This window comes from Tursiops truncatus, chromosome 15 (genome assembly GCF_011762595.2).
Source record: "Tursiops truncatus isolate mTurTru1 chromosome 15, mTurTru1.mat.Y, whole genome shotgun sequence".
NCBI classification, from domain to species: domain Eukaryota; kingdom Metazoa; phylum Chordata; class Mammalia; order Artiodactyla; family Delphinidae; genus Tursiops; species Tursiops truncatus.
The window spans coordinates 58,885,253-58,897,735 of NC_047048.1; the positions used below are offsets into that span (position 1 = coordinate 58,885,253).

The 12,483-nt window shown below is 50.8% G+C and overlaps 1 protein-coding gene across 1 annotated transcript in view; it reads left to right on the plus strand.

Moving 5' to 3' along the window:
- The window catches only part of ANGPT4 (angiopoietin 4), a 47,305-nt gene extending 38,128 nt beyond the window's left edge, over positions 1–9,177 (plus strand). Inside the window, exon 9 of the mRNA XM_004317680.4 lies at positions 884–9,177. Coding sequence (XP_004317728.1) covers positions 884–1,044 — 161 coding nt within the window. The 3' untranslated portion in view covers positions 1,045–9,177. The remainder of the gene's footprint in view (positions 1–883) is intronic.
- Positions 9,178–12,483: the final 3,306 nt, after the last annotated feature.

Consider the following 12,483-nt stretch of genomic DNA (forward strand, 5'->3'; position numbering starts at 1 on the left):
TGCAGCCAGGTGCCGTCAAGAAGTGGGTGCAGGTCAGGGTCTCGCTCACCCACGGGCTGGCCTGGCCGTCCCTCATCCATACGTTCCCCCCGACAGGCTCCTTGAGGTCCCCTCCAAGGTCTCACCTCCTCCTAAAGCTGGCATCACCAGTTCTCCTCTGAGACCGCTGAGAAGCACTGAGAGCAGGGCCCAGGGTGCACCCTAGGGGGGTACAATGCCTAATCTGCCCCAACCCCAGGCCTGAGACTTCCTCCCCAACCCTCCTCCCGGGCCAAGCAGGATCCGGAGGCGGGAGACCTGGGTGGAGGGCAGAGGGGCAGCTGCCCACCAACTCTGGCTTAGGCAGTGTTTTCTGTGGGGAGAGACATCAGAGAGTGGGAGATGAGGAGTGAGAGACAGAATGGGAAGGACAGAGATCAGAGGAGACCTCCAGAGACACAGAGACAGGGACAGATGGAGACGAGAGAGACATCAGGATGGACAGACAGAGTGCTGGGCACAGAGCTACACGGGGACAGAGGGAAGTACAGAGGGAGAGATGGAGAGAGAAACGCAGACCACAGAAAGACAGATGGACAAAGTGTGTGAAAGACAGAGAGACCCAGAAAGGTAGGGTAAGGGAGAGCAAAGAGAGACAGAGAGATCAGAGAGAGACACAGAGAGACAGACATGAGTGCACTGCCTCTGGAGGCCCCATACTGAGCGGCGGGTCTGGGAGCCTCCCTCCCCCACCAGCCAATGCCCGTTCCCACCCAGCCCCGTCTCCAGCAAGCTGGCTTCCCAGAGGAGCCACCAGCCCTGATTCATCTTCGGGGTAGGGGGCTGCCCTCCCCCACTGGCTGGGCTCCCACATCCCCAGAGCCTCTAACTCCCCCTCCACCAGGATGGTGGTTTGATGCCTGCGGCCTCTCAAACCTCAATGGCATCTACTACCCGGCCCGCCACCACGTGCGCAAGCTCAACGGCATCCGCTGGCACTACTTCCAAGGCCCCAGCTACTCGCTGCGTTCTACTCGCATGATGGTGCGTCCCACAGACATCTAAGGAGCAGCCCACCTGGAGGCTGGTCCCGCAGGAGGACCTGGATGTGGTATCCTCTGAACAAGCTGGACCCAAACACAGGACACAACGCCAGGACCTCGTCCTGGACACCCTGGGTCCCCTGAGCCAGCCCTCCTTACCCCAGGAGTCCAGAAGAGTCACCTCCCTCCCTTTTTCCCTCAAGTTGTGAAATGGTGGGTGTTTGGGGGTTCCTGCCTCTTCATTGTCCCTATTTCCTCTTCTCTCCTGCCTCCTGCAGGGCCCTCCGGCCAGCTTGAGGGTCGCAGTGCCCTGGATGAGCTGAGAACAGATTTAACTGGGCTCCTCAAAGGAATACACGACTAGTGGTGGGATGTGAGGCAGGCGGAAAGGTATTTACAGGCGGGAAACTGCCCAGATGGAGGTCCAGAGTCTGTCCCTGGGTTGTTGGGAAGGCCATCTCTTGTTCCAAGCTTTCTCAGCCTTGAGATGTCCTTGAACTTTCTGTTCAGGACTGAAGGAGCTGCATCCACCCTATAACGGGAGTTATTTCTGCCCACATTGTCCACCACTCCTAGGCCCCAGCATCTAAAGCTCAGATGTGGTTTCTCAGGGGCTCCAGGAGATCTAAGAGGGATTCCTTTACCCCTTAAATGTCCTAGAATATATTCCAGAGAGAATAACTAGGACTCCCCTCTAAAAGTACCTGTGGTCAAGTGAGGGAGGGAAACACCAGGTTAAATCAACGTGAACCGGCATTCTTAGCTGCAGGCCTTGTCAGGGCCATTAGTGTGGTCATGTGCTTAGTGACTGCCCATGAAAGGGCTAGAGTAGGCAGCTTTCCCCAAATTTATTTATTTGAAAATGGGCCCTGACTATCCCAGAGCATCTCTCAGGGCTGTGGATACCCTTGGAAAAAGCTGGTCCTCATATGTCATGAGCTGAAACCCCAGGTCACTATCCCCAGCCCCAGCTGCTTTCACCATTTCTAGCTACGAGGGCCACAGTGACATTCTCAGCCTCTAAAAACAACTGGAAGGAACCTTTGGGTTAAAACAGATACACCGTCGCTGAAGAAGGGTCTAGAACTAAGTTTCCTGTCTGTGCTCCAAGGCTTCTCTGTCCGTAGGAAGCCAGATCTCTGTCCGGGGGCTGCCCTCAGCACTCCATGTGACCCCAGCTCATACCAGCTCAAGTTCAGGGGCTCTTGGGGCCCACTCTGCCTCGAACAGGACACCAAGAGCTGGGTCCAGATCCCTCCCGCCTCCAAGGCAGAGCCCCTAGCCTCCTCTTGCCTTGTCCAACAGCGATGCTGCAGCTAGGGCTCCATGGAGACTGGGCCTTTGCTGAGTCTGGGAGACCACGGGCTTCTCATGAACTTTTTTCAGAGAGGGGCCACAGCCACTCTGCCACCCAGTCCCATTACTGTGTCACCCTCCTCAGACCTGATGAGGCCACCAAAGTCCTGTCGTCCTCAGCCAACACCCGGACTCAGCCCACAGCCGACCTGCCCTACCGCCAGGTTGCACCTCTGTCTTCAGAAGGTTTTCTCCTGGATGGGGCTGCACGGTGGAAATGGGGCACCTTCATCCCACTGGGCTCTGCCCCCGCCCCTGGGTCCCACCTCGGCCAATCCACTGATTAAACCCAGCACAGATTAATGCTGATCTCCTTCAGGGAATCCAAAGGATGTGGTTGCTAATGGTGACTTCAGGCAGGAGGGAAAAGTACTTAGGGGCAGGTGGCTGCCCAGGAGGCTGACACCGCCCTGCCCAGCATTTGCTCGGCCAGCCTTTATTTAGTGTCTACGGTGTACAGTGTGGTGCTGTCGGCAGGACTTAGGAGTCAGACAGCCCTGCTGCAGCTCTTGAACTTGAAGCCAGTGGCTCAGCCTCTCAAGGCCTCAATCCTCTGGTCTGTGAAATGGAGATGGTGATATTCCCTCCTTGCTGTGATGGGGCAGGAGGAAATGAGACCTTGTATTGCAACTTCTTAACAGAGCCTGGCATGAAACAGGTGCCTAATAAATGTTAGTTCCCAAAGAGGTGCATGGGGTGGAGAAATCGGCCCCCTAGCGCATGCCACCCCTTCTTCTGACCCAGGGAAGGTAAGCATTTTATTTTTGTATCTACAGCATTTATTTTTGTGCTACAAGTGTGTAGGCAATGCTGTGTGCCCCGGGAACAGAGCTCCTCTGGGTGGGGTGAAGTCCCAAATCCCTGTCTGCACTCCAGTTGTCTGAGAAGACCAAGAAGCCGATTTGGGTAACGCTCACACACCTGTTCTTTAAAATATTCGTCCTTCCTTCTTACTTTCCTTCCTTCTCTGTGCCAGGACTCTCAAGTGCAAGGGATAGAAACCTTATCCTGAGGAATGGATTGACTCACATACAGGGAGTCTAGGGATGGATTCAGATGTGGTTAGATCCAGGTGCTCAAGTGATGTCCCTCCCCACCTCTCAGGCTTGCCCTCCACCATGCTGACCTCATTCTCAGTCACGTTCTCTCCTGAAAGATGGCTCCAGCAGCCCCAGGGTTGTGGCCTGCCTGCTCAGCATCCTTCAGATAGAAAGCTCCCCTGTCCCAGGGATTCCAGCAAAGGCAGGATTCCTTCCAGCCAGGACTGGTTCTGTGTCCATCCCTGTGCTTATCACTGTGATTCTGGTTGACGAGACCTGGGTCACACTATCATGCCTGGAACCAGGGGGTGGAGTTAGTTCCCTCCAAGTCGTGTGGACTGGCCTTGGGGAAACTAAGGAGCCACTTTAGGAAGCAGGGATGCTGGGCAGGCAAGAACAGAGGTTCACTTTTTCTCTTTCCATCTCTCAGACTCCCATCTCTCTTATCTCCATCTCTGCCTCTTCTCCTAGCCTCCCTGCCCCCAAGGCCTGCCCCTCAGGCTCCAGCTAATCCCTGGTTTGCCCCAGACTATCAAGGACACTGCTGTGTTCTGCCCAGAGGTGTCAGACCTTGGTTCGCAGTACAGGCTCTGTCACAGGAGCAGAGCCCCTGCCCTCTCTAAGCCTCCAGTTCTCATCTGTGCTATAAAGATGGAGCACCCACAAACATCTAAAAGAGAGCAACGCTGACTCACCGTGGCTGCAGACATGAACAGCTAAAGGATTCTGGGTGCACAAGGCCCTAGGGGGCCTGGCTGGTGAGGTCTTGGCCTTGGGTGGGTCTCCTGGAGGCCACCGCTTGCAGGAGCCGGCTTCTGAGATACCTACATCTGCAGGTTCCTATGTAGAATCCTTGTCCCCTCTCCCTGAATCAGACCAGCGTTCCCCCATTTTAGTAATGAAGAAATTAGAGCTCAGAGAGGGAAAGTTTCATCCGAGAGGCACAGCCAGTCACCACCTCCAGTGCACTTGCACCTATCAGCTGCCTCCCTCGTCCAGAGCTCTCTGGAGGCACCTTGGCACCGACCACAAAAATGCTGGAGTGGTGTCCCCTCCACCTATATCAAGGGCTGAAGGAACTTTCTGGAAAGTTTTCCAAGACTAATCTGTCTTTCCCACTGGCACCTGGTAGGTCCCGATGGAGCGAGGCAGGCAGAATGCATTCTTCCCACGATCTCTGCACGTTCGCAGCAAAGGCAGTTGCCACACTGGGGGAGAGAGTTCACTGAGCACAGCCTAGAGACAACAATCATGGATGGGGTAGGAGGTGGCCCTTTGCAGGGGGCAGGGGATAAGTCAGCATCAGGATGGTTTGTCCTGCTGGCTGGGTGATTTGATCCCTTTTTCCAGACTTCCTCCCCCCGCCCCCCCCCAGTGTCCATCTGGGCCTTCACCTCTCTCACTGAAGATGCTTCGGAAAGCTAACAGTGTTGCCTTGGCAACAGCAGCATCAGCATCTTTTGATGGAGCAGCCCTTCTGTGAATGGAATCTGGTCCAGGCCACATCCAGCAAAAATGTGTTACTTTCTTGTGTTAGATTAACGTGTAATGTGGCCTGTGAGCTGCTGTTGCCTGTGTCCTGAGGGCAGGGAAGTCCAATGGCCTTTAACATCCAACACATTCCCACCCTCCCCTGTGGGACCTCTCTGAGCCTCACTTTCCACATCTGCACAATGCAGAGACTGTGCTCTAGTCATGGGGAAGTCGTGCAAATTCAGTGCAGTGGTGGACATCCAGGCCTGGCACATTCACTCATGTATTTATTCATTCATCCACGTATTCATTCTTTCACATGGCAGGGACGTACTGAGGACCTGCCTGGGCCAAGGCCTGCCTCGGTGATGGGGAGGGAGCAGCAAACGAGAGAGACAGATGGCCACAGTCCCGAAATCATAGAGCTTAACAGGCTAGAGGGAGAGACCCGCCAAAATAAAATTTAAAAAAAATTTTTTTATTTAACTAAATTAACTAATTAATATATGGTAAGTGAAGAAAATAAACAGGAGTTACAGATAAAAGATTTCAGAGGCAGGGTGATCAGGGAAGGACTCTCTGAAGAGGGACACTTAAATTGAGGACTAAAGGTGAGAAAGAGGCAGCCAGGTGAGGAGCTGGGGGAAGAGTAGGCCCACTGGAGGGAACAGCATGTGCAAAGGCCCTGAGGTAGTTGTGAGGAACCATAAGGAGGCTAGTGTGGGAGAGTGATGCCACTGAGCCAGTGAGCCAAGGGAGAGTGGTGGGAAGAGGTGCCCCCGACACCTATTTCGGAAATCAACTCCCCACCCCGGTGCCCACGAGGGACTGGATCCAGCACCACTCTGCCCGAGTTGCTGTGGAGCTGGGGCAAATTCCTGCCCCTCTCTAGACCTCAGTTTCCTAATCTGTAAAATTCAGGAGAGGGATCGCCTCTGTCTGAAAGTCATCCAGACCCTGGGTCTGACGTCTGTTGTGTCCACTGCCCTGAGCCTGTGCCACCACGGGAGTCAGAAGGAGGAAGAGAAAATAAAAGTCTTGCCACTGGGCTAGACGGGAGTTAGGGGCCAGCCAGGGGCTTGTGTGGGGATAAGGGGCATCCACTGCATGGCTCCTCCGTGTTAGCTCTACACACACCACTTCGGAATCCTAGTGGGTTCTGTTATTGCCCCTGTTTTACAAATGTGGAAACTGAGGCTCAGAGAAGTAAAGTCCTTTGCCTGAGGTCACACAGTGAGTTCTGGTACAGGCCAAGCTGCTGTAGCAGAAAGACCCCAAAACTCAGTAAGTTAAATATTTCTCTTTTGTGTATGTCTGGAGTTGAGCCGTCTATGTCTGGTGGGTGGCTCTGCCATCCTCCACCTCAGCTTCCTTCTCTGGGAGCAGGGCAAGCTGTACCCAAAGGTGACTTTTCCCAGCTGGCAGGAAGGGAAGCAGGACATCCGGCACCGCTCCCCCTCCAGCGCCTGCCCTCTCACCCCAGCCTCATGTTTTGCCTGGAAGATCCCAGCAGCCTCCCAATAGAGCCCCATCTCCAGGTTTGCTCCCTCCTGGCCTACAGTCATGTCACTTCCCCTGCCTAGAGCCTTCAGCGGCTCCCAAGTACCCTGAGCTCAGCCTACAAGGAGGACTCTTCACCGCCTAGCTCAGCCCCTCTCCAGCTCCCCTCCTGCTGCAGGGGTTCTTAAACTGGAGTGCAGCTTTGGGCCTGAAGTATTCCTCCTGAAGAGAGGGTCCCAGATGGCCATCAGTTGTCCTGGAAGAACTGTCCATTTCCACTTGACCTTTATTGCCCTATGGAACAGAATGCAGGGCCCGGCATGCAGCAGCTGCTCTGTCTAAGTAACATGGTTCTTTGGTTCAGCCCTCTGGTTCTGTAGAGAGCTAGGTCCAAGTCCCACTTCTGCCCCTTTCGAGGATCATGCTGGAGCCTCCAAATTCCACATGAAGGCTTAGTAAACTGTAAGGGCCCTCGTACTGGGCCTGTACATAGTAAGTTCTCTGTGATGTTATCTCTAATTATTTCTCTATGCCAGGCACCCCACGAAGAACTTCCCTTAGAATATCTGGGGAAGCCCTATAATGGCCGTATGGGATAGGTACTATTATCATCTCCCCCTTTTACAGATGGGGAAATGGAGGTCCAGAGAAGCCAAGATACTTGGCCAAAGTCACACAGTGAGGGGTTTCAGAGGTGGTTTTGGACCCAAATCACCTGCTCCAGAGTCTTATGTTCCCTGTGACCAAGATTAAAGGAAAATAAATACATAAGCAATTGCTGAGTCCAAGCTGACCAGTGCTTGGAACACACAGGAAGATAAAGGCCATTGAGCCCTCTGGATCCTCCTGGGGCAGGGACGGGAGCTTCCTTCCTGCTTCTGACTTCCTGACTCCCCTGCCCTGGCTTCAGAACGTGACCACAGCTCCGCCACCCCACAACTCTTCTGCAAGTAGGACTTAGCTTTCTTGTCTACCTCCTCGGCCTTCTCGCCGCTCTGATCCCACCTCCGGCTGCACCCACGCACCCCTCCCACCCCGCCCACCAGGTCCTGGGCAGGAGAGGGTTACACTTGTCACTTCCAATCTGGGAAACAAGGGAGGGCTACGGGAGCCCTGGAAGCCCCCCTGGCTGGCTGAGGCCCCACCCCTCGGTCTGGGAGAGGTGTCAGGACCACAGTCACCCAGGCCTGGTTGTGTCCACAAGTCACAGGGGACTGGACCCTTCCCTCTCTGGGCTTCACTATCCTCATCTGTAAAATGGGAGTGAGCAGCCCAGCCCTGCTTGCTTCACAGGGTTGCCATGGGACTCAAGTAAGATGGTCCCTTCCCTCAGCAAATGTTATTGAGTGCCTACTATGTGCCAGCAACTGTGCTAGGCTCTGTGGACACAGCCATGAACAAGACAGACAGACACCTGCTCTAAGGTGCCTACAGTCTGGGGTGGATGGGAGGAGACAGAAATTCAATAACCAAACAACGAAAAGCACAGTGACAGTGACAGGGGAACTATACAGTGCTATTGGAGCAAGGATACCAACTTAGGGAAGGCGTCCTTGAAGGACGAGGAGGAGTTAGGTAAAGAGGAAAAAGAGGGTTCCAGGCAGAGGGAGCAGCATGTGCAAAGGCCCAGGGGCTGGCTCAGGGAGAAGCTTGAGAATATTCAGGAAGGGGAAGGAAGAGGCCAGTGCTCTGAAAGAGGCAGAGGAGGCAGAGCCTTGGGTGCCAGACTGAGAAGAGGACACAAAGATGTGGTCTAAACCGAAGGAAGCCAGGGCCGTTGGGGAGCCCAGAGCCTATAGGCTTTGCCATTCTCCAATGTGAGCAATGAACCTTGAGCAAGTTACTTCCCCTCTCAGAGCCTGGGTTTTCACTCCCAGTGAAAGAGGGGTCCCAATACCTATTTCGCCAAGGCTTTTGAAGATTAGAGAAGATCTATCTACTGTACGTAAAAGACCCTATCCCAATGCAAAAGACTTCTCCGTAGATGATGACCACTGTTATTATATCTCAGTAGCAGCCCATGGTATTTCTGAGTCTTCCTATTATTTCCTGTTTCTTGCACATCTGTCATCGCTAAAACTTGGTAGCCGACAAGTGGGAACGAACCCCAAAGGTTTTAGGAAAATTTTTGCACTGAGAAGAGCCAATCCATGCATTTGTTCTTTTTCCTGTCATTTGAGAAAGAACCCCAGGGTTCCACAGGAACCTACTTTGAGAACAATAACCCAACAGAACGGCAGAACCATAGAGGAGGATCTAACAAACGTGACATCTGTGCAACAGGTTCTGATGACTATAATAAAAGCCAAGGAGCATAGAATGTATTAGCCCCTAATGGGAAATACCAAAAGGAAATTGGATAAATAGTGGTAAATTCATACCATGGAAGGGTGTACTCACTGGGAAGGGGGACAAGGGCAGCTTTTAGGCTGCTAGGAATGTTTGTTTCTTGACCTGGGTGAGGGTTACACATGTGTTTAGTTTCATCAAGAATTCATCAAGCTGTACCTCTATGCATTTTTCTCTATGTATGTTTCTCTGTAGGTATGTTGGGGAGGGGAATTATACATGTACAAATATACTGTAAACACAAAGAAGGCTGTTTAGAGAGGAATTTGGCAAGAGCTAACAAAATTGTGTATGCATTTTACCCTTTGACACAGTAATCCTCGTTTCTAGGAATCTGCCCTAAGTGTACATAGACTATGCACAGTTATTCATTGCAGCTTCATTTGTATTAACAAAAGATTGGAATCAACGCGAGTGAATAAACTATGATACATTTATTACTGCATATCAAACTACCCTAATCTCTGGTGAAACATAACAACCATGTGTTTTATTTTGTTCATGGATTCTGTAGATCAGGAACTCAGACAGGGTACTGCAGGGATGGCTTGTCTCTACTCCATGAAGGCTGGGTCTCAGCTGGAAGACCCAGGTGGATGGAGGTGTCTGGAAGTTGAGGTGGGGCTGGGGGAGGGCTAGGAGAGGTAGGAGTGGAATCATCTGAAGGCTGTATTTCTGTCACCTGTGCTGGGATGCCCCAAAGGCTGGGCTTGGGCAGGACTGTTGACTGGAGCACCTACACGTGCCCTTTCCATATGGCTTGGGCTTGCTCCCAGCACGGCAGCTGCATTCTGAGAGGAAGCGTCCTGACAGCAAGCTTTCCAAACCGGGCCAACAACATAATTTGCAGGGCCCAATGCAAAATGAAAATGCGGGCCCCCTTGTTCAAAAAGTAGGAGAAACGTGCCAGTAGGAGTATTGAAGTATAAAGCTGTTTCCTCTCTTCTAGTCTCTCCCAACTTGTCATGGTGTTTTTTATTTACTACTAAATGCTGTTCTAAGAAAAATTAATTTTAAATTATTAGCATGAATTTTACCATTCATGTTTATATTGTGCAATGACAGTTTTAAATGCAATCTAAGAGCATTTAACTCATATGTGGAATCACTGAAACTACACCGTTGGTATTGCATAGCTCATACATTCTTACCAGGACAGTGGAAATGTTGCACCAAACCAACTGAATTGCTTTTATTTCACTTCTTGATATTCACACATTTTACCGACACTCCCTACTTCCTACTTACTAATGAATGAGGAAGGCTGAAAGGAAAGGGAAGTATGAGGTGTCCTATGTTTCCCCTTCCTTCTATGTTATCATTTTCAGTGTAAGTGATTGGCTAAAACAGGGAAGTATCATGACTAAGAAAGGATATGTTAAGTTTCCTTGATTGTCCTTGTTTCTTGGAAGGCCATTACCTTTTTTCTGGGACCTAAGAAACTTCTAGTTTGAACAGAAAGCGTGGCCTCTTTGGTGCCCCTCCTTACCATAGATATAACACGCTTCCCTTGTACTCATTTTGAGTCTCGCTGAATGTCCATGCGTTGTGGGTTCACCAGAATTCTATGCTCATGGGGCACTGTGAACACTGTATGTGAATGGTGAACACCCATATCGCATGTTTCTCTTCTGCTCACACACAAGATCCATTGCCCATTGGACTTCACTTCCAATACACAGGTTCAAAGATAAAATGAAAAATTTCAAGATGACAATTATTAAGAATTTTAAGATGTGACAGCAGAGCATTAAAACAAGAGAGGAGCCCTTCTGAGCGTGTGGCCCTACATACAAAATAAGCTTGTTACAGAAGCCACGTAGCAGGCATCACAAACGCATATACTAATAAGGTAGCAAGGAATGAATGCACACATATCTCCTGCCACATGAGCCACCATCCCATCAAACTTCACTTACAAAACACAAGTTCAAATATACCATCGTCAAGAAGGTTAAGACTACAGCAGAGCATTGAAACAAGAGAATGATCCTTCTGAAAATCACAGACAAATGGGAGTTCCCAGAGCCCCTGCTCTAAATTACACATGTGGAAACGTTTATAGGTGATGATATGGTTCATTATCTTGACTACGGTGGTTTCACGGGTGTATACGTATGTTAAAACTTACCAAATGCTTTGCTTTAAATACGTGTAATTCATCATGTCAGTTTTACTTCAGTAAAGCTGTTCTTTTTTTGTTATTAGATAAGATACAAGTTGTTATTTTCTCTTCCTGCCCAAATTTCCTCAGACATGGCATTGGGTAAACATAGAGGCTACCATACAGAACTGAGGAAATACAGATATTTCTTTTAATCCTCACAAATACTTCAAGTAACTGTCTCTGTTCTTTAAATGAGAAAATGAGATGAGGTGACTTGCTGTGATTTTTTTTTCCATTCTGCCCCGACTCCTTAGAAAGCACATCACAGAGCTATAATCATTGACCCGGTGCGGCACGAGTATGAGGATTAGCAAATGATGACCACAAATAAGCCATGCGATATATGTATTATTGTTATTGATATGATTTAACATTGGGGATGAAAACAATTAACTAGACTTGGCATTTTTGGAAAGATATATTGAGAGGTACAGCTGAGGAGCAGGGAGAGATATTCAGGGAGAATATTAAAGGGCCCCTTCTGGGGGACTCCTATCCCATGGACCATGGGGTGGGAAGAGCCTTTAGCTCTGTGGCTCAGATGGCTCACATCCAAAGACCCCTCTGGGGATTCAGTCTCCTCAGGCTATGAACCCCAGGACCCCTGTGTGGGTAGGGGGCAGGCTTTACTAGACTACTGTGATATTGTGATTTATAATAAGAAATATATAGATTTGGTCTTCATTCTGTTTCTGGCACTCACTTCTAAATCCTTGGAGTGAACACAGGCTGGAGGTTTTCACCAACAACCAATGAGTTAATCAACTGTGCCTGTGCAATGAGGCTGCCATAAAACCCCAAAAGGATGGGGTTCATAGAGCTTCCGGGCTGGAGAACACATGGAGGTGCAGGGAGAGTGGGGACCCAGGCAGGGCATGGAAGCTCCGCCCCCCCGTCCACATGCCTTGCCCTCCGCATCTCTTCCATCTGGCTGTTCCTAAGTTTTATCCTTTTACAATGAACTTGTGATCTAGTAGGTAAACTGGTTCCCTGAGTTCTGTGAGTTGCTCTGGCAAATTAATGAAACCTGGGGAGGGGGTCTTGGGAAACTCCGATTGATAGCTGGTCTGTCAGAAGCACAGGTGACAACCTGAACTTGAGACTCGTGTCTGAAGTGGAGGGAGGGCACTCTTGTAGGATCTGACACTAATTCCAGGTAGTGTCAGAACTGAGTTAAATTGTAGAACACACCCAGCTGGTGTCACAGAACTGCTTGATGTGTGGAAAACCCAGTCTGGCGTCAGCAGTGAAGTAGTGTTATAGTGGGGTATTGAGGGCCAAGAAGCCCTCCAAGAGTGTGGTTTTCCTTTACAGTTCCCAACAGCACTGCCACTCCCCACAGGCAGCCTGGCACAGGGACTCTGGTCCCAGATAGCCTTCAGTCACAGGTGCCCAAGAGAAGGGCTCACTATGGGAACTGCCTCCGCTTTCCTCCAAATTCCCCTCCCCCCAGGCTGTGCCCAGGTTACATGTCTAGACCCAGGCCAGAGGCTGAGCCCTGGGGTTAGGCTTGCCCTCCTACCCCACCTTCACCTGCTGCCCCTTCCCCCGGGCCTGGCCGCACTGTCCTTCCCCA